Source organism: Elgaria multicarinata, chromosome 2, assembly GCF_023053635.1.
Source record: "Elgaria multicarinata webbii isolate HBS135686 ecotype San Diego chromosome 2, rElgMul1.1.pri, whole genome shotgun sequence".
NCBI lineage: Eukaryota > Metazoa > Chordata > Lepidosauria > Squamata > Anguidae > Elgaria > Elgaria multicarinata.
The window spans coordinates 76,114,013-76,139,310 of NC_086172.1; the positions used below are offsets into that span (position 1 = coordinate 76,114,013).

Genomic DNA, 25,298 nt, shown 5'->3' on the forward strand with positions numbered 1-25,298 from the left:
CACTTAGTTACCCAGCCAGGTACCAGTTCCTCCTTGGAACTGCTAGTGGCAGAGCTTTGGAGTGGCTGCCTCAAGGGACACAGAGCTTGGTCTACATATAAAAGGTACAGTGTACAACCCCCGTGCTGGAAAGCAACTATTTCTCATCTGAAAACATTCAGATCTTGTATCAGGAGGATTGCTAGCTCATCTTCACTATGTGCTGTGTCAGGGGTTAAATGGATTACTCCTCCTCTGCCCTTCCAATGGCATAATAAAACATCAGGAATCGGATCTCCTGTGCAGATGAAGAAAAGCCGACAGGGCTGGCTGTTTCGTCTCTGCAGATGCCTGCTAACACAGAGGAAGTCCCCAAAGAATCAGTCTTGCTTTTAAGCACACAGCCCTGAATTGACCTGGAGGCCTGATACTGGCCAGGTCCCAATCAAATTAAGATTCTTTTAATTGCCAAGATGAAACAAAGCCACTTGTGCAAAAAGGATGACAGTTTATTGACAGAAAATGGATGCAGAATAAATATGCAAAGAAAGCTCACATTTCCCTTCAGCCAGTGCACAGCTGAATTTTCTGTCCCCGCCCCTCAGAGACAGATGGGAAATTGTTCCAGGACTGGCAAAACTTTCCCAAGCTAACTGTGCATGTTGCCCCTTGAAGCAAGACTGAAGATCAAAACTAGCCTGCTTGATTTTATAGCTTTCTCTCCCCAAGCTCAGGAGCTGTCAGGCCAGATTACACGTACAGGAGAAGGGAGGCAGAGAGCTTCCCAGTTCAGAGTGGGACAAAACAGCTTCATCATTATCTGCACTTCATATAGCTGGTCAAAACAGCTTCAAGGTGAAAGCTGTATAATGCCAGGCTATGTGAAAGGCCTGTCTAATTAACGATGAAGTTGCCAGTTAAGGCATATTACACAGGTCTAATACCAGCACATAAGAACTCTGTTTGTAAATCATAATGCATAGGATTTCTGATCCAGTGTTCAAGTTACAAATATATCTCATCATACTTTTCAATCAGAGTTTCCAGTCGCTTCAGTTTCCACTTGCTTTAAACCAGAATTTCTACTTGTTTTAGACAACTTAAAAATCTTATCTCACCAGTGACTGTTTCATCTTAGTAATCAAAAAAATCTAATTTGACTAGGACCTGACATTATCAGTCCTCCAGATCAATACAAGTCCCTTGTACAATGTACCAACACAGGCAGCAGGAGGCACAAGTAGAACATACTACAATTTTGGTTTGAACAGTTACAGCCACCGATTTTATCCTAAGACCTAGCTAATGGGGATTAGCAAAAAGGGTTCCCGCTATATGCTGACTGTCCTTTTCATCTTTCAGCATCCTAGAGAACTTATCAGCTAGTAGATTTAAAGGTGGGGAAAGGAAGAAGAGCATCAGGGCATACATATGCAAAACTTCTGAAAGGAACCAAAGTGCCTAAGATATATATTGATCCAGAGAAGAGTCCTCACATCCATTTCCTTGTAAGCAGTTGGTATGCAAGGTCATTGGTAAAGAAAGCTACTGATACAGAACACGCTAAGCAAGAATGAATCTGCACAGCCAAAAAAATGCAGTTGTCCCAGGAAGGCAGCCCACCCCAGAGCAGCTTTTAGGTTATCAGGGGCAGTGCTGACCTCATATAACCGGCAGGCAGAAAGCTCACAGAATTAGCAGCAGCGTACAATCCAAAGAGGGCACTGCATGGCCCTCCATACAGCCCAAAAGAGATCTACAGCAGACAGGTTGTCTCTAACTAGATTAAAAGAAATCCGTTCTTGTGCCTGGACGTACTTTAGGCTCTTAGCAGTACACAAAATACTGTTGTGCCAGAAGTCATGTTTCATAGTTATTATACTAGGCTCCCACCATCAAAATACAGCCTCTAAGATCTTGACCAACGGAGAAGGGAGACCTTTGCTCTGACAACAAGCTTCTAGGCGATCCCAAAGCAAACTGCCTCGTTACCAAAAAAAAAACCCCAACAACTGCCAACAATCACTAACATTCTAGAATAGGACTTTGTCTACTATTCTGGCTATAGGCTAGAGTGTGCTGCACAGCTCTTGCCTTCCTTCAGATGAGTTGTCAGACATATCAACAGCACACACCACTTTGTAGGACCGTCTTGGAAAACTGCCAGTTTCTCCCATTCCAAGCTTGTCATGGTTTATCAGCCAAAGATTGGTTTATAAGAACCGACAGATGAACAGCAATGCTGCTATCTGCAGCCAAAGGTCCTTGCCTCCAATACTCATCCATCCTCCCTGCCATGGACTGCCAACGCAGCTGTGCTGGTGTGCTCCAGTTCAGAAGCGGCACTTGATACAGCTGCATGTATTGGATTACCTAGTCTACACCCAGCAACAAATTCCAAGATGTAGCGACATCCAACCCCTACAGGCAGATTAGAGCAAAAACAAAGAGACTACGCTGAGCTACCAGCACTTGGAAGGGTAGAGTTTCCTCTCGTAAACAGGTTGCTTGCTATTTGCCAGATACTGTTCCTCGTGTAGGTTCTTAAGGAAAATTGATACCCAAGTATTTCTCAGAGACCAAAAACCAACAAGAGCACAGCAATGAGAAGATACAGAACAAGATTCTTCAGAGCCCCTCCAGCCCCCTCCAACATTATTCCTCTAAGGTCCATCCCTAGGGAGGCTCTTCCAGTCTAGTTAAAAAATCCAGTGAAAGAGCTCCATGCACCCTTAGATGGGACATATATTTTCCCATCATGCAGAAAGTCATTTGGATTTTCTTTCCTAAGTCACCAAAATATAACTGGGCCATCTCTGGCTCCATGATCTCTCTTAAAAGCTTGTTTTTCTGACCAGATTCTCCAAACAGTTGTCCTTAAGATGAATATTCTGAACATTAAAGCAACATTTCTGCTGTTTGATTCCAGTTGTTCTTTTATTATTATTATTATTATTATTATTATTATTATTATTATTTATTTATTTATATAGCACCATCAATGTACATGGTGCTGTACAGAGTAAAACAGTAAATAGTGAGACCCTGCCGCATAGGCTTACATTCTAATAAAACCATGATAAAACAATAAGGAGGGGAACAGAAAGCAAACAGGCACAGGGTAGGGTAAACAGGCACTGGGTAGGGTAAAACTAACAGTATAAAGTCAGAACAAAATCAAGTTTTAAAAGCTTTAGGAAAAAGAAAAGTTTTTAGCTAAAAAGTTCTTGGGTTAACTATACTTAAGTATAGTATATATACTATACTTAACCCAAGAACTATAAGTTCTTGGGTTAACTATACAAGCAGGATTGAAAGATTACAAGGTTTAACCATGTGTGTGTGCAGGGCAGGATGCTCAATGAATATTGAGAGAGTTGGCCAAGCCAAGCAAAAATACATGTCAGACAATATATCAGCAGTGTCTCTAGATTGAGAAATGTGGGATTGCAATGGCTGCTAAAGAAAAAGGTGGAAATGGTGATAAATGGTCATTAAAAACAAAACAGAACCCAAGGATCATCATTATACAAAGGTAGAAGGTAGCCAGTAGATTATAAAGAGGGATTCTTATCTGGAGAATCTCCTTTCTAGATACAGAGAGAAAGACATTCCAGAAGTAGAAGGTGGCCTTCCTCAGGAAGCTGCTGGCAGGATGTTGGGGGTGGGGGAGAGTTCCTTATGCTTAGTCTGGAACAGCAACACTTTAGGGGAAATTTGAACAAAGCACAATCTGGACAATAAGGAAAGAATAAGAACCCAAGCCAGAAGAAATCTATAGATGGAATGTCTCTAAGCTAATGCCCAGAAAGGAGATTTACCAGATAAAGCAAGATCTAAGGGTTTGAAAAGATGGACATTTTGGGAAAGAATTTACAGAAGTTTGTATCTCAGGGAGAGCTCAATCAATTCCAGTATTCTCATTTTCAACTTTCTGCCTCCAGTTGCTATGAGGAAAAGGACTTCCCACTTCCACAATGCCCCGCTTCTGAAATCCAGAGAATCACAAGATACCGCCAATTAGTATCAAAAGATAGAACATACAAAGATGGTCCAATAAACAAGACCACCTTGCTTATTAGCCTTCTTTTGAAAAGGAAATAAAGTCTCTTGACATTCAATGCATTCGCTCACTTGCTAATACATAGTAAATGACTCGCACAACTCTATGGTATGATCTGTTGTCACAGACCAAAAAGCTGAGTGATACAAGATGCTGGCCACTGTTAGAGCACTGTTACCTTCTTAGTGGATAAACTCATCCACCATCCTGGCATGTATGCTAAGGGGGGAGCATCTATCCAGGACAGACTGAATACCTCTAAAGAAGTGTAAGCAAACTGTGGCCCATGATGTGCTACTACGCAGGCCACAGGTCTGTTACATTCCAGAGAATATCAGATTTCAGTTATTTTGGCAGTTACTTTTAGACCTCATTTTTTTAGCCAGACTAAAATTTAGACAGCCTTAAAATTCCCATAGCACTATGCTAGATGAGAATTGCAATTCCTAAATGATTCTATGCACAGAGACCGAACTCAAAAGCATATTTTATGGCCATCTCAACTTGCACCATAAAATTAGCACACAGTATCATAGAAGTGCAACATGGTCTTGGTTTTGGAAGAGAATGATTTAAACAGTCCAATTCTATTTATCTTTGCTCAGAAGTAAGTCCCATTCTGGTCAGCAGGGCTTGTTTCCAATCTCAGATTCCAGTCCAAGACCATTTCAATTCTAGGACTAGAACTATATATGAAAACAGACTCAGCAACACTTTCCCCCACATCTCATAATAAAGCCCTTAATAGATTGGCCATCACACTGATGCAAATATGGCCCATTGCCAAACACCAGCAACAGTATGTGACAGAGCCATTATGCGGAAATGTAACAGTGTACCATAGCAACCCCTGAAAATTTCACTTGCTACTTACATGCAGGATTTGAACAACAGGTGCTGAATTTGGCAGAGAACAATTGTTCTCCCTTCTTGACAGAAAAGAATAGGTCTCACCCAAGTCTCCCGCATCGGTAGCATGCTGTTCCCTTAATTACCATAGCAGTATGCAAACTAAGTTTAGGAGGATTTACCAGGGAAATGGGACTGCAATTGCCATCTATTATTCACAGCCAAGATCTCTCCAAGGAGTACTCTCACCATGGAAGCTTTATTTCTCAGAATTGCCCACTGGTCTTCATATGGTGCATCTTGTAACGAAAGGAGGAGCAGTGCAATAAGCAGCTGACAGCTCTTTAAAATCTAAAAATACTTAATTGTAAAACTACCAGGGCTTATTTTTCTAATATTTTAAAACTGCATATTAAGGATACTTTGATTGCTTCACTCCTCCAGAGTGCCCCCCCCCACATGCCACCTCCTGCACTCTCACTAGAAATGCTGCCGAGAAGGTTTCTTCCTCTCTTGATGCTGTGCAAAAAAATTTAAGCAATAGTGTGCTGTTTGCACTGTATTAAAACCAGAGGCAACAGCTCACCATCATGTCACTCATAATATTAAACCAAAAGGTCTGTAGTCGGATTTTACCCTTAGTTGCTTGTCTGGGTTGAGACTCCCCTGGAGAGTAAACTGAAGAGAAATGTAGTCAGAGTGTTTGAATGTAGGTCAAAGTAGTTTTGCTACTAATAAAATGAGGCGGGCACATTGGATAGCAGAAAGTAAGCGTGAACAGCGTAAGAAGTAAACCAGGTATTTCCATTCATTGCTATGGCTTCCGAAGATGAGCAAACAAAATATATGAAAAATAAACTGTTTCACAGTAATCCTGAAAAGCAAATAGAGAGCTGGGAAATGCTTAACAGGTCCTAGCTTGCCTTGCTATCTAAAACTCAACAGTGTAAACAACATTAATGGAAGGTCACAGAACTGGCCAACAAGCAAGCTACTTTTCCTCAGTGCCCAAGTAAAATAGAGGGCATCTTCGACCACCACAGTAAATAGCGAAGAATCACTCACTGGTTTGGACATTTTTATACCAAACACAAACTCTATCACATCATCTCTGCACATCTGTCTTTTTCCTGTTGCCTCCCCAATCTTGTCTTCTCTTCTTTTGCCATGATTGTATCTCATCTCTCTTATGCTCATCCTGTTCTATGAATGCTTGCGTACTAGTGTCTCTGTTCTATGAATGTTTGCATACTGCCGTCTCCTCTTTTCCTCATACAACTCCCTACACCTGAAACCAGCTTTCAGTTTTTTAAACCAATTTCCTCTTCTCCTTTAAGATCTTCCTCAAATTCCACATCACCAACAAAGTATTATAAAAAGTCTCTCCTGATCTCTTCTGTGCCATCTCTACTATTCATGCGTGCCTCTTCCTCAGTGTTCTTCTTGGAATGTAAGCTGCAAACCCTCTGGGTAGGGGCTACCATTTGCACGGTTTGCATAGCACCAAGCACACTTCTGGCATTAATTCATTGTTAAACAGTAGTAAAATGATACCACAATCACTGCACATGGGGAGAATGCTAACTAAATCCCAAGTCAGGAAGACTTCTCATTTACCACAGATGAAGCACACTAATAGTTTTCCTAGCCAGAAGCTTACAAACTCAGCAACATGCCACTGAATACCAAATAGGGGGAGCTATTGCCTTCCTACCCCACTTGTGGGCTTCACTGAGGAATCAAGTTGGCCAGTGTAGGAAACAGGATGCTGAACTAGAAGGATCTGTGGCCTGATCTAGCAGGGCTCTTATACTCTTGCTGAAAGAAACACTGATTGAAATAATGGCTTGTATCCAATGGTGCTCTTCTGCTTGCAAAAGGACTTTTGATCCAGTGGAGGCTTCTGCAAATGGAAGAGTAGAGAGGAAATGACTTCTACCATTTCCTCTTCCCTCACTGCCCCCACAATCTGCTCCAAAGGGTTTGCGACTCTCTGGAACAGCATGGGAGGTGAAGTGGGGAGCTGAGAGGGCAAATCTGCTAAAATAGTCTCCCCCTTGTTTTAGGTCAAGGCCTCTGCTGGATGCAACTACAGATTCCCTGACAGATGACCATCTAGCCTCTGCTTAAAATATCTCCAGCAAAGAAGAACCAACCACATAAGGACATAAGAAGAGCCCTGATGCTGGATCAGACCAAGAGTCCATCTAGTCCAGCACTCTGTTCACACAGTGGCCAGCCAGCAGTTGGCCAGGGACCAACAAAGCAGGACATGGTGCAACAGCACCCTCCCACCCATGTCCCCCAGCAACTGGGGAACCACCTCCCAAGACAATTTGTTCCATTGTTTAAAAGCTCTTACTGCTAGGCTATTCTCCTAATATCTAGCTAAAATCTGATTCCTTGCAATTTCCATCCCTTGGTTCTAGTCCTGCCTTCAAAAGCAATGGAGAACGAGCCTGATCCATCTTCTGCAAAATAGCCCTTCAGATATTTGACCACCAGCATGTCTCCCCTTAATTTCTCTTCTCCGTGCTAAACAAATCCAGATTTTTCAACCGTTTCTCATAGGACTTGGTTTCCAGACCCCTCACCATCCTAGTCACTCTACAGTATTCTTTGTGGAATTATTATTATTATTTATTTATATAGCACCATCAATGTACATGGTGCTGTACAGAGTAAAACAATAAATAGCAAGACCCTGCCACATAGGCTTACTGTGTTTTAAGAATTAAACACAGTGCCTGGCCAGTGCCAAATAAGGAGAAGCTATTACTTCTTCTGATCTAAAAACGATGCTTCTGATAATACAACCTAAGACTACATTAACTTTTCTTAGCAGTTGCATCACACTTCTAGCTCATATTCAGGTTGTGATCCATTAATGTATCTAGCTCCTTTTCACATGCACTTAATATATTGAGCTAAGTCTGTTCTTTTTTCAAAACTAACAGATTTCAGTTCATATGAGCAAATGAACAGAAAGGCTGGGCCAACAGCAAACAAAATCTTATAGCAGGAATCAGCACTACTAAATACAGCACTCTGACTGGAAACCTCAAATTCAGTCTGGGACCCAGTAAAAGTACTTGAGTAAATCACTGCTTCTCTTACTTCATAATTTGTAAAAAAAAAAAAAAAAAGACCTAGCAGATAAGAATGCCTCCCTACCAACAGGCAAGATGTATAATGCCTGTTAGATGAGAGGGAGACTGGAGCAGGCAGGCACCATCGGGGCCTGCTTCAGTTGGACACACATACCCCCTCCCCCCCCACAGGGCTAACATCTTCACCCTGTGGGGAAGAAGATGCGAGGGAGACTGGAGCAGGCAGGTACCATCGGAGCCTGCTTCAGTTGGAAACCCCCCCCCCCAAGGTCTAACATCTTCACCTTGTGGGGAAAAAGATGCGAGGGAGACTGGAGCAGGCAGGCACCATCGGAGCCTGCTTCAGTTAGACACCCACCCTCCAGGTCTAACATCTTCACCCTTTGGGGAAGAAGATGCGAGGGAGACTGGAGCAGGCAGGCACCATCGGAGCCTGCTTCAGTTGGACCCCCCCCCCCCCCCACAAAGGCTAACATCTTCACCTTGTGGGGAAGAAGGAGCTGTTGGTTTGCCCCTCCATTGGGAGATGAGAGGACGGAGCAGGGCCTTCCCACCAGCCTAAGCAGTCTCCTTAATTTCTTTTTATTTTCTCCCTCTTCCCTCCATACACTTTTCCTTGTGTGTCATGTCTTTTTTTTAGAATGTAAGCCTGAGGGTAGGGACTGTCTTCTTTATTGATACATTGTAAACCGCTCCGAGAGCCTTTTGGCTGAGGTGCGGGATAAAAATACTCTAAATAAATAAATAAATAAATAATGACAGCATGTAAAACTAGCAGGCCAAAACAGATGAGATAGAGACCATAAGTAAAATGCTTGGCTGTATAAGCATTCCACAAGTACCCCACCATCATGTGGAAGAGCCCACTTCTTGTAGCTAGCATCCTGGCATAGCAAGTCTGCCATTGGGTTGTGAACCTTACACATGGACCAGAGATCTGACCCCAAAACAAGCAAGAAAGAGATGCAGATGGCTGACCCACAGCAGAAAGATAGGTCATGATACTGCTGTAACACTCCGGAGAGCAGACACCAGACAGATCCAAGCTCCCCACTTCCGCCCCCATCTTAAACCTGGTGAAGGGCTGTTTAATTTACACGTGTACGTATGTATTTTGATCACACGACCTCCTCTCATCCCACTACGCCATAACCCTAGAATATATCATCCCACTACGCCATAACCCTAGAATATATCATCCCGCTACGCCATAACCCTAGAATATAGAACTGCAACTTTTTTTTACAACCACCATGGGGCGGGGGTTAAGGGTAGAAAGTTCTGCACAGGGGGACCCAATATGCCCTTGATCCACAAGAAATAGAGCCCAACCCCCACGGCGGAGGGGGAGGAGAAGAGATCAGCAGTCTTTCAAATGAGCATGGGCTGTTTAATTCAGATTATCTCGAGTCTCGTGCTAACGCCAGCGAAAAAGAGCCCGGTACTTAATCCCCACTCTGAGGCAGGACCGGCTCAATCTAGGCAGGAAGGTCCATACCCTCGCGGAAGGGGGGAGGGAGAGAGAGAGAGAGAGAGGTGAGCGATTATCCTGGGCTATGATCACGGGGGCCCATTCACTTACCGGCTCCGGGGCGGGCGGTGGCTTGGCCCCCTCCGGCCCAACCTGATCCGCCCGCCGTTACCATGGAGGCACTTCCGGCTAAGGCGGGGCTAGAATACCGCATGTGGCGGCTTCTAGCATACACTCCGCTCTACTAAAGGGCAATGGTAGACAGTGACGGAATTCTCCGAGAATGCCTCGCGTAAGGAAAAGGCGGGAACAAACGCACCTCCTGACTTCAACTACCGTCATACACCGCGCTATTCGGCTTCCCTGCGCAGCGCGCTCTCTGGCATTGTACTACATTCCCCAGCATTCCGCAGGGTCAAGGTAAGCCGAGTTCCTTCCGGTGGGGTTGGAAAGAAGGTTGGGTTGGGATCATAGTAGAGTCATTGCAGAATGACGACATCGAGCCCAGGAGCGGAAGTGGGTGGGGTGAAAGGAACTGCTGAGGTTTTCTTGTTTGCAGCAGCCGAGACTACGGGCTATTTGGGGTGCTTGCTGGTCCTATTCTCCAAGGGTTAGTTTCCTCTGCCTTCTCCTTCTAGTCAACGGTGTTCTTCTCCCTCTCTCATTTTGGGTGGTGTAGCCCCCCCCTCCGTCCATAATCACCCATGGGTGCTGTAGCTCCACCTCCTCCCCCCCTCTGGTAACATCTCCCTCTTGTGCCCCGAGCCCCTAATCCTGTTTCCTTCCCAACAGGTAAGGTTCTTCCCTCCGCCCCCCGTTGAATCCAGCCCCACGGACGGCACCATGGAGTTCCCAGATCTAGGTGCCCACTGCTCGGAACCGTCCTGCAAGCGCCTTGGTGAGAATCTGGTCTTTAGCTGCCTGCCCTCTCTGCCCCCTTTGCTCACTTCCCTTTATCGGGCTGAGGTTGGTGTGTGTGTGTGTGAGAGAGAGAGAGAGAGAGAGAGGGAGAGGGAGAGGGAGGGAGAGCGAGATGGTAACAACTCTGTTACCAGTTGCGTGCTGGGGGATTGGAGCAGTGTGATGGTTGTAACAGATTGTGGGAGGGGAGGGGACTCTGGAGGACCTGGGACCTGTGATGGGAGACATCACGGATTCCCGTTGTTGGGTCAAATATGGTGTTTGCTCTTCAGCCAAAGCCAAGTACAAATGTGAGGGACATTCTGTAAAATGTTTCCTGATAAAACAAACTGGGCATGTTTAGCCTGGAGAAGAGAAGATTGAGGGGAGACATAATAGCACTCTTCAAATACTTAAAAGGTTGTCACACAGAGGAGGGCCAGGATCTCTTCTCGATCCTCCCAGAGTGTAGGACATGGAATAATGAGCTCAAGTTACAGGAAGCCAAATTCCAGCTGGACATCAGGAAAAACTTCCTGACTGTTAGAGCAGTACGACAATGGAATCAGTTACCTAGGGAGGTTGTGGGCTCTCCCGCATTAGAGGCCTTCAAGAGGCAGCTGGACAGCCGTCTGTCTGGGATGATTTAAGGTGGATTCTTGCATTGAGCAGGGGGTTGGACTCTATGACCTTACAGGCCCCTTCCAACTCTACTATTCTATGATTCTAAGCCCTGGGCATGCGTAAAGATGTGCTGCCCGCTGCATTAGAACAATGAGCATGTTTGTCTTTTCTTCAAAGGCTTCTGCTTTCTTAGGAGGTAAGCACTGGTGAGCTGTGGGAATTGGCCGAAAAGCTCCCTGGTAGGACTACAGAAGTGGTCTCTGTGGTCTGCTGCACATGTGACTGTGTTGACAGTGTGTTGCCACTTGGGTAACTTCTCATGCATTCTATGTGGGGCATGGCATATTAAAAGGCCTGCTTCAGTTATGATGGCATTAGAGTATTGGTACTTTGCTTTCTAAAATAATTCCAACAGATATGCTGAGGCTTCTCTATGGAGATGCACCCTTGGTATTTTCCCAAGGGAAAACGTTGGTGTCCCTACTTGCTTAGGTACTTGAAATAATGGCATAAGCTTTATTCCCAGAAGAAAACAGGCAAGTACTAATTATGGCAGAGCCTTTGTTTTTTATTAGCTATGCCTGCATCCTATAGACACATGCATTACATGGTCATTGCGTTTCAGAGCTGTCAAACTTCAGGTAACCATAAATTAAAAACAACAACACTGGTACTTCTTAGCTAGAGTTTGGAAGTAGTTGTGGATTTTGCATGCTTTGGACTGAAGGGATTTCCCCCACAACCAATGTTATATGTTTGAATTAGGGAAGTGTGTATTGTGTTACAACCTTTCTGTCTGCTTTGTAGATTGTCAGGCATCTTTCATTCCGTCATCTGCTCATTGATGGAATCGGATTTTTGACATGAGAATTTTGTTCGTTTGCGAATGCACATTAGCAAACTAACAAAATTGCACAACACCCCCCCCCCCCCCAAGTAAAAACAAAAACCTGGTCCTCAAGTTGGCACAACTTGGAGGAAGTTGATCTGCTGTGGAATCTGTAGGTCGGATGCATAGATTTCTAACTCATTTGAATCTGTTGCAGATTTCTCCCAACATTGTAAGCTTGAACACAGAGTACGTAAAAAACTGCCAGTAGTAAGAGGTTATGCCCATTGCCCAAGGATCTGGATTGATTTGAGGTGTTGTGTAGTAGTTTGGAATGAAATGCAAACTCTTGGTACTCGCATCTTGCGCATAGGAACTTGGATAGCTTTAAAAGGGAGTTAGCTAACATTATCAATAGCTACTAGTGCTGATGGCTGTATATTACCTCCAGTATTGGAGGTGGTATGCCTCTCAGTACTAGTTGCTGGGGAACCCAAGTGGGAGGTTGCTGTTGCATTTATTTTATTTATTTATTTATTTATTACATTTCTATACCGCCCAATAGCCGGAGCTCTCTGGGCGGTTCACAGAAATTAAAACCATTCAAAGTATAAAACCATAATATAAAATACAATATAAAGGCTCAACCAGATTTGCATTCTGCTTCTGGGCTTCCCATAGATATCTGGTTAGTCACTGTGAGGACATGACACTGGACTAGATAGGCCTTCTGTTTAGCAGTGCACTTCTGATCGTATGACATAAATCCCCTGGTTTGTGAGAGTGAAGATTAAATAAGGAGGTTACACCCTCCGAATGTGTAGAGATTTGCAGGGGTGGGTGTTAGTGTTTGTAGACTATCAAGCACAATGTTCTCAATTTTTCACTGCACACTAGGTTTTTCTACAAACTGAGCCATCTGCTTTGTAATCTGTGGGTTTTAGCTATGTCCCCTGATAGACAAAAATCTGTGTGCTTTCTTTCAACTCCATTTTTAAATGCATTTTTTCTGGTTCTCTTTATTTTAAGATTCTTTGGGGTAATGCGACATTAGTATGCTACATTGTGTTAGGTAGTGATGGGCTTCTAGAAACTCTTTCCCAGTTTTAAATCTCTTATTTATCTCTGTTTTGAGATGTGTAGGCCCAGAAAAAAAGTGGGGAGGCGCCCTTCCCCCTGATTTCCCCCCCCCCAGCCTTCTGATGTCTAGTCTATTTTAGTCATTGGTTACCATAACACCTCTGTCGTGTTCAGATATTTTCCTACCTATCCATTATGCTCTTGGGTGCCGAAAAGGCATGTGTCCATAAAGAAAAGAAATCTAGTGATTCCTCTTTTATGGCATCCAGTAGAATACCTGGGATGTTCATTGGATGGCTGCAGGGGAGGCAGCTAGAGCTCATCATTGTCCTGTCCTTTCATGCCCTCAGACTTTCTTCCCCTTAAATGTGATGCTTGTGAACAGCTATTCTGCACTGACCATGTTGCCTATGCCCATCACAACTGCACTTCAGCTTACAAGAAGGTAAGTGAGACTGGACGGGACAGAATTTGGAGTCAGCTGCTCTGTGCAGCATCAGATGCACTCTTAGCATTCATGTAACACATTGACTTTGTCCTGGCCAAAGAGCAAAGGGCAGAGAATGCCCTGCAGTGGAAGAAGCTGTTTGGCTGCAACCCCAGAAGGGCCAAGCAAAAAGGGAGCTTATGTCACCATTGCCAACATGCTAGTGTTCAGTGCTAATGCAAGTCTTCATGATCTTTGTGACAACCAGAGCTCTATCTCAAATGACAGCAAGCCCATGAGACACGGGAGACTTTGTACATGGTGTTTTTCAGAGGCCAGGAAAACTAGCAATCCAGTTATTACAGTTCAGATCATTACCCTTTGAAGGCATCTTCCTGGATTCCCACTGGTGTGTAGGTGGGGCAGTTAGATTTGTTCGCTACTGGAGGCAATTAGATCCCATAACACTTTGGAGCAGCCTTCCCTAACCTGGTATCCTCCAGATGTTTTGGACTACAGCTCCCAAGCTTCCTGAATTTGCTGTGCTGGCTGTGGCTGATGGAAGTTGAGGCCCAAAGCATCTGGAGTACACCAGGTTGGGGAAGGCTTATTCAGTTAACAGCCTGTAGAAGAGCCAGGTGACCCTAGCCATCAGCAGAGTTCTTCCTGGAGGTCCCCCACCCACCCCCATTTGTGGCAGCATCAACAGTGAATACATTTTCCTCTGCTGCCCTTGTATCTGCAGGGCTAGGGAACACATGGCCCTCCAGGGGTATTCCCTCACCATTGGCTGTGCTGGCTAGGGCTGGTAGGAGTTGCAGTCCAACAAGATCTTCAGGTCACACATTGACCACCCTTGTGTCAATGGCTACTGGTCCTGATGGCTATGTGCTACCTCTAGTATCAGAGGCAGTAAGCCTGTATACACCAGTTGCTGGGGAACATGGGTGGGAAGGTGCTGTTGCACCATGTCCTGCTTGAGGGTTCCTGATCTACAGCTGGTTGGCCACTGTGGAAACAGAGTGCTGGACTAGATGGACCCTTGGTCTGATCCAGCATGGCTCTTATGTTCAGTGCCATCCAGCGGAATTTTTATTAGGTGGAGAGCAGCCTGGTAAGCCCAGACTCTCTTTACCAGGTAGTCCATGGAGGGCCTGGTAGGGGGCAAGTCATAGTTCCTCACCCCTGCTCTACCAGGAGGCTCAGTCATCATCAGCCTATCATGCTATGTTTATTACATTATAGTGCAGAAATAGTTTTGAGTTATCAGAAGCTCAATCTTGTCCTGTTTGTTTGGATGAGTTGTCAGTGAAGGCGTCAAACTGGTTCAAATTCTGCAGAGACTTTCACATAGCGGTTCAGGTTATATACTAGTTCAGGAATAATAAAAGTTCAATCCAGTTTCAAATCAGGTTCAATGTGGCTCTTGTGATTTGAAAAGCAGGAAGATGGACCCAACCATTTTTTTTCTTCCCCAAATCCAGTATAACTTGAACTGATTTGCCTCCTGGTTCTGCTCAGTATTGCCAACTGATGCAGAGGTTTGTCATAAGGATGGGCAGGCATGAGAACAATAATTTAAAAATTGGATCTATACCCATCTTAAGGTGCAATCCTATGCATATGGAGACACAACAAAGGGCCTATAACTCCCAGCACTGCTGGCTGGGGCATGCTGGGACTTGTAGGCATTTTTTGTGCTGGTTATGCCCTTAGTTGATGAAAATTAAGCCAGAGGAAACTGTATCCAGGTTCTGGCATGGACTGTTAATGCTTCTCTCAAAGAAAATGGTGGCAGATGTCCCAAAATTGTCTTTTGATGTTGAGTTTCCAGCTCCTTACTGTTTTCTCTCTCAATCCAACCTTTTCTTTTTGGTAGAAGTTGTTGAGAAGGTGGCAGTTTTGCAGCTTTAAGGACACCTGGTTGCTATTAAATCCTTGGATACCTGCCAGGGTGTCTTTCAGCCTGAGCAGTGCACTGCCACTGGCACTGTATTTTTAGCCCTTGAATGGTAATCTCTGCCAGGAGATCAATAGGAGGCCTTCCCCTATTGATCTTTGATGACTTTAATCAGGACATGTGAGCAACGTGTGTGCTCGTAGTTCTTTGCGTTGAAGTCTCAGTGAAAGATAAGAGCTTGCTAGCTATCCTTTACAGTCAGGGTACTGAGCCTCTTTCAGCCCAAGGACCAAATTCCATTTCAGAGAAGCTCTTGGGGGCCCGTATTCCAGCGGTGGGCAGGACAAAAGGCCTTTCTGGGACTGCGGATTGTTTGGGCTGATTATTGGGATTGGGTTGGGCTTTTATGGGACAATATTAATTCACTGTCACTCCCACTAACAGGAAATTTGGGAGATGAGTGTTGACAGAAATAGAGCTGAAACAGGACCACTGAGAAACAAAGCAGAGATTGTTCAGGGAACCCTGTGTTTTGCAAAACTTAGACGTAATATTCTAATAAAAATTGAGTGTGCTCAGACACAGAATGTTAAGTATTGGTTGGAAAAGAAAAATATGGGGAAGGGGAAAACCTAGAATGCTGTGCTTGGAGGGAATGGCTGCCATGAACCCTGAACAGGAGCACTCCTGATAGATGACACACTTGAACACCTTTGTTCCAGGTCTCCCTTGAGATACTCTTGATTAAATGGGTCAAGGGAATTGCAATTGTGCATCAGCTCAACTTCTGTTCTGTCCTCAGGATGTGCAGGTCCCTGTGTGCCCACTCTGCAGCACACCCATCCCCGTGAAGCGAGGAGAGATGCCTGATATCGTGGTGGGAGCTCACATTGACCAGGACTGCAAATCGGACCCAGCTCAGCGTAAACGCAAGGTAGAAGGCTGCAGCCTCCTCCTCCATTGCCTCTGGTCGTACACATTGCTTTGAGCCCACCGGAGTCTGTTATGCCCAAATTCTGGGTTGTATACCGGTCTAATAATAATAATAATAATAATAATAATAAATTTATTTCTTACCCGCCTCTCCATCCTGATCGAGGCGGGGAACAACAGTAAGTATAAAATACATAAAATACTGATTAAAAACGTAGTATACATTGTTAAAACTTCCTAAAAATCATCCTTAAAATTCCACTGGATAGGCCTGCCAGAAGAGATCACTCTTTATAGCTTTCTTAAATGCTAAAAGACTGTTAAGTAGGCCATTCCACAGTCTGGGAGCAGCAGAAGAGAAGGTCCTCTGGGTAATACCTGTCAGTCTTGTTTTGGCCGGCTGAAGTAAATTCTTCCCAGAGGACCCTGAGTGTGCGGGGCGGATTGTATGGGCTTCCTTGTTTTGAGCGAAGACAGTTTGAAGGTAGCCAAACTTCAGGGAGTTTTGGAATATGTCTCACAAGCAGGGGAGTGAATATACATCCACCATTCTGCCACTGATAGCCATCCAGCTCCAAGATAGTGGTGAGGCTGAAACTAGCCACAGCATATTGGAAAAGGAATAGAGAATAAAGCTGCCAATATCATATTGCCTTTATACAAATTTATGGTGCAGCCACACTTAGAACACTGTGATCACCACACCTAAAAATAAGATATTGTAGAGCTGGAAAAAGTGCAGAAAAGGGGAACTAAAACGATCAAGGGGCTGGAGCATCTCCCCATGAGGGAAGGTTATGACAGCTAGGATTGTTCAGCTTGGGGGGGAAGGGGAGGTTAAGGGGAGACATGATAGAGGTGTATGAAATTATGCATGGTGTGGGGAATGTGGCTAGGGAGAGATTTTTCTCCCTCTCTCAACATAAGAAAACTGAGCATCATCCCACAAAGTTGATGGGTGGGAGATTCAGGAAAGATAAAATGAAGTACTTCTTCACATAGGGCATTGTTGAACTATGGAATTCACTACCACAAGATGTGGTGATGGCTATCAATTTGGATGGCTTTAAAGGGGGGTTGGATAAATTCCTGGAGGAGAAGGCTATCAATGGCTACTAGTCCTGATGGCTATGTGCTACCTCCAGTATCCGAGGCTATAAGCCTATATATAGCAGTTGTTGGGGAACATGGGTGGGAGGGTGCTGCTGATGGGTTCCTGGTTGACAGCTGGTTGGCCACTCTGTGAACAGAGTGTTGGACTAGATGAATCCTTGGTCTGTTCCAGTATGGCTCTTCTTGTCTTCTTACAGAATACCATACCGTATGCATATTGCCTAAAGCAGCAGTGGACAATTTGTGACCCTCCAGATCAACCTGCGGCCCTCCCATCAGCCCTTGCCAGCATAGGCAATGGTAAGGGGCTGATGGGAGTTGTAGGCCAAAACATCTGGAGGACCACAAGTTGCCCACCCCTGCCTAAAGAATGCATTTGTTGAGGGAAGGGTTCTTTACAGCTGTAATTTCCCAGCGTTTTGGAGCTTGAGTGAAGATGGAAAGCTCTTAATACATGTTAAACCAAAAGGGGTTTTTGTTAATTGAGTTAATTCAAGGCTCATTTTTTCATCAGTTAGAGAGGGGGTTGGCAACTGATGCCTTCCAGAAGTTGTTGGACTACAACTCCCATAAGCCCATCCAGCATGGCCAGGGATTCTGGGCGTTGCAGTCCAAAACATCTCAAAGGTGCCAGGCTGCCTGCCCCTGGCTAGAGAGGCTTATGCTTCGGGGGCTTCCTAGTCTCTTGTATTCACCCAGGTGTAAAGCGGCCAAGTCTCGATGGGCCGCTCCCTGCCAACAGGCCCTTCTACTTTCATCAGTCCGAACTCTGTCCCTCTACCTAGATCTTCACCAACAAGTGTCAGCGGCCCGGCTGCAAGCAGCGGGAGATGATGAAGGTCCTCTGCGATCAATGTCATGGCAACTTCTGCCTCAAGCACCGGCACCCACTGGATCACGGCTGCAAGGGGCCTGGGCACTCGCTCTCCAAGGCAGGGTAAAGGTGGGACTGGGGGGGCTGTGTGGAAGGCAGACCCAGAGGGGGCCATTTGTCTGTGGAGGGCAAGGGTATGTATTTCCTTCCCCATCCTTGGTTGTTCCGGCAACTTTGCCAAAGTATTTTGGGGGTTGCAAGGTGATGCCTGCTCTTCCCCTGGCATCCTTTAGAGGTGCGCTCTTGGTGCTTTGTTCAGCTGAATAGCGTTTACAGCTCGGGCCCCTTGAGACTGCCGGGCATGGAAGCCACCAGAGGCATTTCCAGGGGCTGACTTGGTGCGGCCGCGAAGGATGGTGCCAAAGTGGGTTCTTGTTAGTCTCAGGGAAGGGGAGGAGGATGGTTTAGGGTAGCGATGCTCTTGCCGAGGGTTGTGCTCCCTGTTTCAGGAATGCCGCACTTGCCAGGGCTCAAAAGTCTGCCAAAGCACCACCTGCAAGCACCGCATCCAGCAATGGAGCCACGAGATCTCTTGCGAGCCCACCGACCTCCAGCAGGTACACCGGTGGCCTGAGTCTGCCTTGTTCTCTACCCTTTCTTCTTCTAGCAGCTTCAGCCTTCAGGAGGCACTGAAGTCTCCATTCCGACCCCTGGCCCTTCCCTCCCACTGACATTTGTCTACAGCCTGTCCAATAATGCCCTTGAACCTAATGAACCCCACCATCACTGAGCAGGTTCTAAATGGAGGTCCCAGTTCAGCCCACCCTTCTTCTTCCTCCTTGAGGCATCTGGATTTGTGCTGTTAATGTGGCCCTAGTGTCCACCTCCCGCAACCTGGAGCCCTCCCCATGTGTCGGACTGCACAATGCTGAGCTGGCTGAGGGGGGATTATGGATGCTGTACTCTGACGCATCGGGAGCACATCATGGAGAGGAAAGGCTGGCTTGGTTGGCCATGCCAGTGGGTTTTCTTTTCCCAGCTTACATGTCTCATGAGTTGCGCCAACTGACATCTTTTTTTTCTTGCACACAGAGCCAATGAGATGGCAAGAGCAGCTACGCCCCAAAGCACATCTCCACCAGCCATTGCCCTGCAGAATGGATTGGTAAGTGGTGCCTGGACACTCAGACCGTGATGCTCATGTTCTCTTTCTCATCACACGTTTCCCCTCTCCTGCTGCATGCCTGCAGAGCGCGTATGTGTCAGCGCACCTGAAAGTATACTAGGGTCTGTATGCTAAGACTGCAGCCGGGGCAGAGAAGGAAAACAGGGCCACCATCAGCCATTCTGAGAATCCAGCTTCATTGGGCTTTGCCTCTCCCCTGGCTGTCGCCCAGCAGCCATTCCATCAGGCTGCCAAAGAGAGAGAGGCGGGAAGTAGGGCTACTCCCTTGGCTCAGATGAAAGACCAGCCATTTTTGGCTCCTTCTGTATTTGAGCTGTTTCTATTCCAGCTGGTCATAATAAGGATGCTGACAATGTCTGGCTATATTACAGCCATTAAAACATTGCTTCTGGCCATTATAAGAATCGTCTACCGTTAAGATAGCCTTCTTCAACCTGGTATTCTCCAGATGGTTGGGACTCTATTGGCCCCAACCAGGATGATCAGTGATCAGGGTTTATTAGAGTTGTAATTTAGAACATCTGGAGGGCACCAGGGTGGGGAAGGCTGAATTAAGAACAGGTGCCTAAGCTTTCTTTTTTCCTTTCCCCTCCACATCTTTTTCCTCTTGTGTCATGTCTTTATAGACAGCCTGAGAGCAGGGACTCTTTCATGTTTGTTTACATGTAAGCAACTTGGACATCTTTCTGGCTGAAGAGTGAAGTTTAATGCTTTTAATAAATCTCTTTCTCAGTGGATAGCTCAGACAGGGAAAAAGACACTTTCCACAAGTTGATTCCTTCACAGGGAAGTTATATAAAAGGTTGACCATTGAAAGCTATTTGGGGGGTGGGGGAGGATAGCTGTGGGGCAGATACTCTAGGGGAAAGAAAGGAATAAGCATCTGAGCATTGCTTTTTCTGGGGTCCAGCTTGTCTGAAGGAGCTCCTAAATCCAAAGTTTGAGGGTATATGCTGATATTTTGTCCTCTAGTGTTTGCAAACCCCAGCGTGTGCAAATTTAGGTTTACATCGAATGGATTAATTTGCATAATTTCTTGTAGGCTGTAAAACATAGCCAAAGCTAAACTCAACCCCGTATTCCCAGAATACACCCTGCCCGACAGGTGATATATGTCACATAGGCTAAATCAGGTTTTGTGTCTCATTTCAGAGCGAGGAGGAAGCGTTGCAACGAGCCTTGGAGATGTCCCTGGCAGAGACAGTGCCCGCACAGCCACAACCCCGCAGGTAGCACCCCATGGAAGCAGCCCTGCAGAGACTGGTTGGCTTCAGGACCTTTCAAGTGCCCCTGTGCCAGCCTGCCTGTAGGATGGGGGACTGTTCTAAACATATCCAAACTGCAATGCCAACAGGTTGCCCCTGATCCCAGTGCAGATCTGTTAACATGGAGTCCAATTCTTTTCTTCTTAACCCTGTTGGGGTGACCATTCAGCCCCTCTGTGTTGGTCTGGGGCTCTCTGAGCATTAGGTGTAAACCAAGATTAATAGAAGTATAGCAGCTTCCAAATCACGCAAGGTACTGGTTCCCTTCTATTCAGCATTGGTTAGGCCTTATCTTGAGTACTGTGTCCAGTTCTGGGCACCACACTTCAAGAAGGATGCAGACAAGCTGGAGGGGGTTTAGAGGAGGGAAACAAGGATGATCATGGGTCTGGAAACAAAGCCCTATGAGGAGAGACTGAAAGAACTGGGCATGTTTAGCCCTGAGAAGAGAAGACTGAGGGGAGACCTAATAGCACTCTTCAAGTACTTGAAAGATTGTCACACAGAGGAGGGCCAGGATCTCTTGTCGATCATCCCAGAGTGCAGGACATTGAATAATTGGCTCAAGTTACAGGAAGCCAGATTCCAGCTGGATATCAGGAAAAACTTCCTGACTGTTAGAGCAGTACAACAATGGAACCAGTTACCTAGGGAGGTAGTGGTCTCTCCCACACTCAAGGCCTTCACGAGGCAGCTGTATAGCCATCTGTCAGGGATGCTTTAAGGTGGATTCCTGCATTGAGCAGGGGGTTGGACTTGATGGCCTTATAGGCCCCTTCCAACTCTACTATTCTATGATTCTAAGATATGGTGAGGTCACCAGGCACACACCAGCATGCTCACTGGGATGCGTTCACTAGCTTGGGATGGATGGGGCAGGAAGTTGGAGAAATCTTAACTGTGACTCATCCTGTCCTTGTATCTGTATCAGTACCCAGGAAGAGGAAGACCTGGCATTGGCTCGGGCTCTTTCAGCTAGTGAGGAAGAATACAGACGGCAGCAGCAGCAACAGGTGAACAAGATGAGGAAATTCCACAAATAATTTCCCCATCCTCCTGTGCATAGATTTTGCCAGTCCACCAAAGCTATTTTGTGAGTATATCAGACTGTTCTGTATCTCAGCAAGGAAGTCTAAAGCCAGTCCAGTCCAATCACTGGAGACCAAACCAGTGTCTTCCAGCCACTCCAGGGCCTTTTCTCAACAGCTTTACTGTACGGGACTCTGGAGGCTGGATATTTCACTGGTTACTAGGTGTGGTAACTTTTTTTATTAGATTAACTAGAATGAATTGTCCTGCATGCTCCCATAGGGAGATAAGCAGGTATATTGAAAGTTCAGACAGAGTCATGGAACTCAGCGATTGCTTAATGTAGTTTAAGTTAATCCTTAACTAGCTGTCAAGTCAGGATGACAAAATGATGGGACTTCTTCCACCTTACAATGCATGTTCATATATAAAGTGGGGTGATTGTAACCCACCTGTGCATGTATAGAGCCAGGGCATGCTAGTTCCTGTAGATTGGCTATGATAGCCAATCAGGTAGTGGGTTTTGTAAGTGTCATAGGATTTTGTTGCTGTTGTTCATTCTCATAGCAAATGGCCAGCCAATCATTTTGGGAGGGGAGGGAGGAATGTGCTCCCATTTCTGACTGTTCTCACCCTCCCCATATTTGTGTCCTAGGCCCGAAGCACGAAACCATCCAATTGCTGCCTGTCCTGAGCACAAGAAGAATTCAGGCTGCCTAGGAATCGCACCTGGCCACTGTGGCTCTTCCTCTGTTCCTGCCGGGGTTACCTCCCTCTGCTGCTCCCTCAGGGCTACTTAACAGTGAACCAAAGGCTCAGCCCTTGCCTGGTCCTCATAGAGTCTCTCTCTTTGCCACACAGATGTAGTCATGTTGCACCGTGACCGCGTACACCTTCTGGGGCAGGTGGCAGCATCTCTCCCACTGGATGGAGCAGCAGTAGCCTTGGGGTGGTGGTACCCAGAGCCAGGGCTAGCCCAGGTCGCAGCAGGGAAAGGGGATGGGCTGGCAGGAAATACTGGCATCATTCCCATTAAACCTCTAGCTATTCTGTCTGGGGATGTCCCATAGCTGAGGGGGATTTAAAGGAGAGAGGCTCATTACCAGCCTCTTCTCTGTCTCAGCCTGTGGCAGTCCCACAGTTGGACAGTAGGTGGTGCTAAACACTTTTATTTCCCACCTCGTTTTTTGGTGCTGCTGGGCTTCTTCTAGCTACCTGTTTCAGTGGGGGAGATCTCTTCCTAAAACTGCTATTGCACAGATACAATAATTGGGATAGCTCAGATGATGCAGTGAGGGAGCATTCCTGGAACTGTCACAGCAAGTGAAGTGAGACGCCTGTTTCATGTAACCCTTTCTCTGCTGGAAGGTGACGCCTGAATCCTCCCATTCTCCCTGTTTCGAGTCACTCTGCTGCTGCTGCCAGCCCCTTGCCAGGACTTGGTGACATTTGGCCTGCCAAAGATCAGCCTTGAGGCGACCAGTAGTCCGCTGGCGGTCCTGTGGTGGTAGAGAAAGGTTCTTCCTACTTCCAGTAGATGGCCAGTTGCTATAGATTGCATGTTGCAAAGCTGGCTGGCCCCAGGGGGCACCCGTACCTCAGTGACGACATGGATGTCTGTCTTCTGTCTGATGCATGCTTTGGTCAGAGAAGGTCTTCTACCAGGTGTGGGTTTTTTTCTTCTACCAGGTGTGGTTTTTTTCTACCAGGTGTGATTTTTTTTTAACAGCCTTGAGCTTCCAGCTGTATGCTCTGCAGCCGTTCTTGCGTCTCCCTCTGCAGGGGCCACTTCACCATCCAGCATTCTGTGCCTTTGCTGTATCACCTACTGGATTGGAGGAGGAGGGGAGATTTGGTGGCAGGGCATTGTGGGAAAGCTGGTAGGAGCCAATAAACTCACAGATGCAAATAACTTGTCCTTTGCTTTCATGTTGTTTTGGAGCGGGCACAACACGTTTTTCTGTTTGTATTAATTTCCAAAAATGTCTATACCACAAACATACCACAGCACAAAAGTTAGCCTTGATGTTACGATGATATTTAGGGTTTCCCATACAAATCTATTGGTCACAAATAGAATTTTCAAAACAGGCAGTCCTTTGATATACTTCACACTCCTAACAGCTGGAACTAAACCTATGACCCTTAGCCTCTTCCAGTTTTACTGCCTTTTGTTTTGATTCCCCAGAATAATTAATTGTAGACACCCTAACAGCTTTCTGAATCATGTTTTTATCACCTGCCTTCTCACTAGCACAGGGTGTGCAGAATTACAATTCAATAATATATCCCTTTTGGTAGGTTTCCTACACCACCTTATTTATATTTGTTTATTGTGTTTTTATATAACCCAATAGCCTGGGCAGTTCACAAAAATTGTTTCAAACTGCCCCATTACAGGTCTTAATTCTACATCCAAAAAGACAACCATCCACATTTGGCTGTTGCTGTGTTAATGTCATGTTGCCTGCTGCATTCATTGCATCAAACTCCTCCATATAGGCTCCAACAAATGCTGAAGCTGAATGTAATGCCAACTATCACTAGACAGTGGTCCCGTTCAGACAACACACTAAACCACGCTGCTTAACCACAAAATGGTTAACAGAATACATTGACCTTAGTGCATTCTGTTAACCATTTTAGGGTTAAGCAACATAGTTTAGCGTGTTGTCTGAATGGGGCTAGTAAATGCTATCTAATCTGCAATACTGAAAATGGTAAACATTATCCAAACCTATTAACTGATCTCGGATGTAAATTCCGTTATCACCCCAACTTCTCCACATAAAAGGTGGTCTCTATTTTCAAAGTTGGATTCTCCCATAAAGTTAATCTAGCATGGGAATATGGATCAAACCGCAGCAGACAAGCCATTGCTTTCCAAGTCTCTCTTGCTGCTAAAAATTGTTAGTGGAGCCATTAATTTCTTTTTAAATATACCTTGATTCTTAACCAGAATCAAGGTATATTCATCCAACCAGAAAGTGGTACCAAATTGTTTGACTCCAAACAACCCTTCGGAGAGTATTAAAATGTTTTCCAATTAGTGCAGGTTTATAATAAACTAAATTATATCCGCCCGCTAATTGACAACTGCATCTTCAATGAAAAACACAGAGGAGACATACATACCCCAAATAAGTTTGGAGAATATATAAAGAAATACGCCATAATACAAAAATTGCCTATGACAAGGCATTCATCTTAAGTATATTTACTTCAAGTGATGCTCATTTTTCCAATGCACTTATATTCAGTTTAAGCATTTGCAAAATAGCTCTAGTCATCAATATACTGAGAAATTTTATCACATCTGGGCATTGCTAATTACATTTGGTATCTTGATACTTCTTACAGGCATTCAGATTTTGACTGATTGGCATCACAATAGGATTGCGCCCTAAGGCACTCATAAAATATAATAGGCCATTTAAATTAGGGCCATAAGCATTAGCTATGGCAATTAACATGTTTGTATAATTAACTAAAATAAGGAAATATCACTCTGAATCAGGTATTGCTCTTAATGTAGATCCTGGTGCTTTTTTTTATGAGTCAGTATAACCAGTCCTTTAGCTTTTTTTAATTGATAAACCTTACAAACAAACAAAAAGGGAAATGAAAAGAAAAAAAATCCCCCAGACAACCAATCAACCATATTCTCTCCAACAAAAAGAAAGAATACCAAAAAAAATTTTTTTAAAAAAAGAGACCAAAGGATCC

At 45.2% G+C, this 25,298-nt stretch overlaps 2 protein-coding genes across 4 annotated transcripts in view; one reads left to right on the plus strand and one right to left on the minus strand.

The window, feature by feature from the left end:
- Window positions 1–9,678, minus strand: part of TTLL4 (tubulin tyrosine ligase like 4) — a 31,985-nt gene extending 22,307 nt beyond the window's left edge. For both annotated transcript variants that reach the window (XM_063116780.1, XM_063116779.1), the window contains exon 1: window positions 9,584–9,678. The gene's annotated coding sequence lies outside the window, so the exon portion shown is untranslated. The remainder of the gene's footprint in view (window positions 1–9,583) is intronic.
- Window positions 9,679–9,986: 308 nt separating this feature from the next.
- On the plus strand, window positions 9,987–23,484 carry ZFAND2B (zinc finger AN1-type containing 2B). Of its 2 annotated transcripts, XR_010025046.1 has the most exons (10): window positions 9,987–10,082; window positions 10,265–10,370; window positions 13,256–13,350; window positions 16,035–16,166; window positions 18,064–18,215; window positions 18,602–18,709; window positions 19,185–19,257; window positions 20,431–20,507; window positions 21,475–21,636; window positions 22,228–23,484. XR_010025046.1 is itself a non-coding variant. In XM_063116781.1 (9 exons), exons 2-9 carry the CDS (start codon window positions 10,316–10,318, stop codon window positions 21,584–21,586), a joined length of 804 nt encoding a protein of 267 aa, XP_062972851.1. In that variant the 5' UTR covers window positions 9,987–10,082; window positions 10,265–10,315; the 3' UTR covers window positions 21,587–23,484. The 2 variants fall into 2 exon arrangements, 1 of the variants encoding a protein (XP_062972851.1); XM_063116781.1 differs by having other exon boundaries at window positions 21,475–23,484.
- The last annotated feature ends 1,814 nt before the right edge of the window (window positions 23,485–25,298 follow it).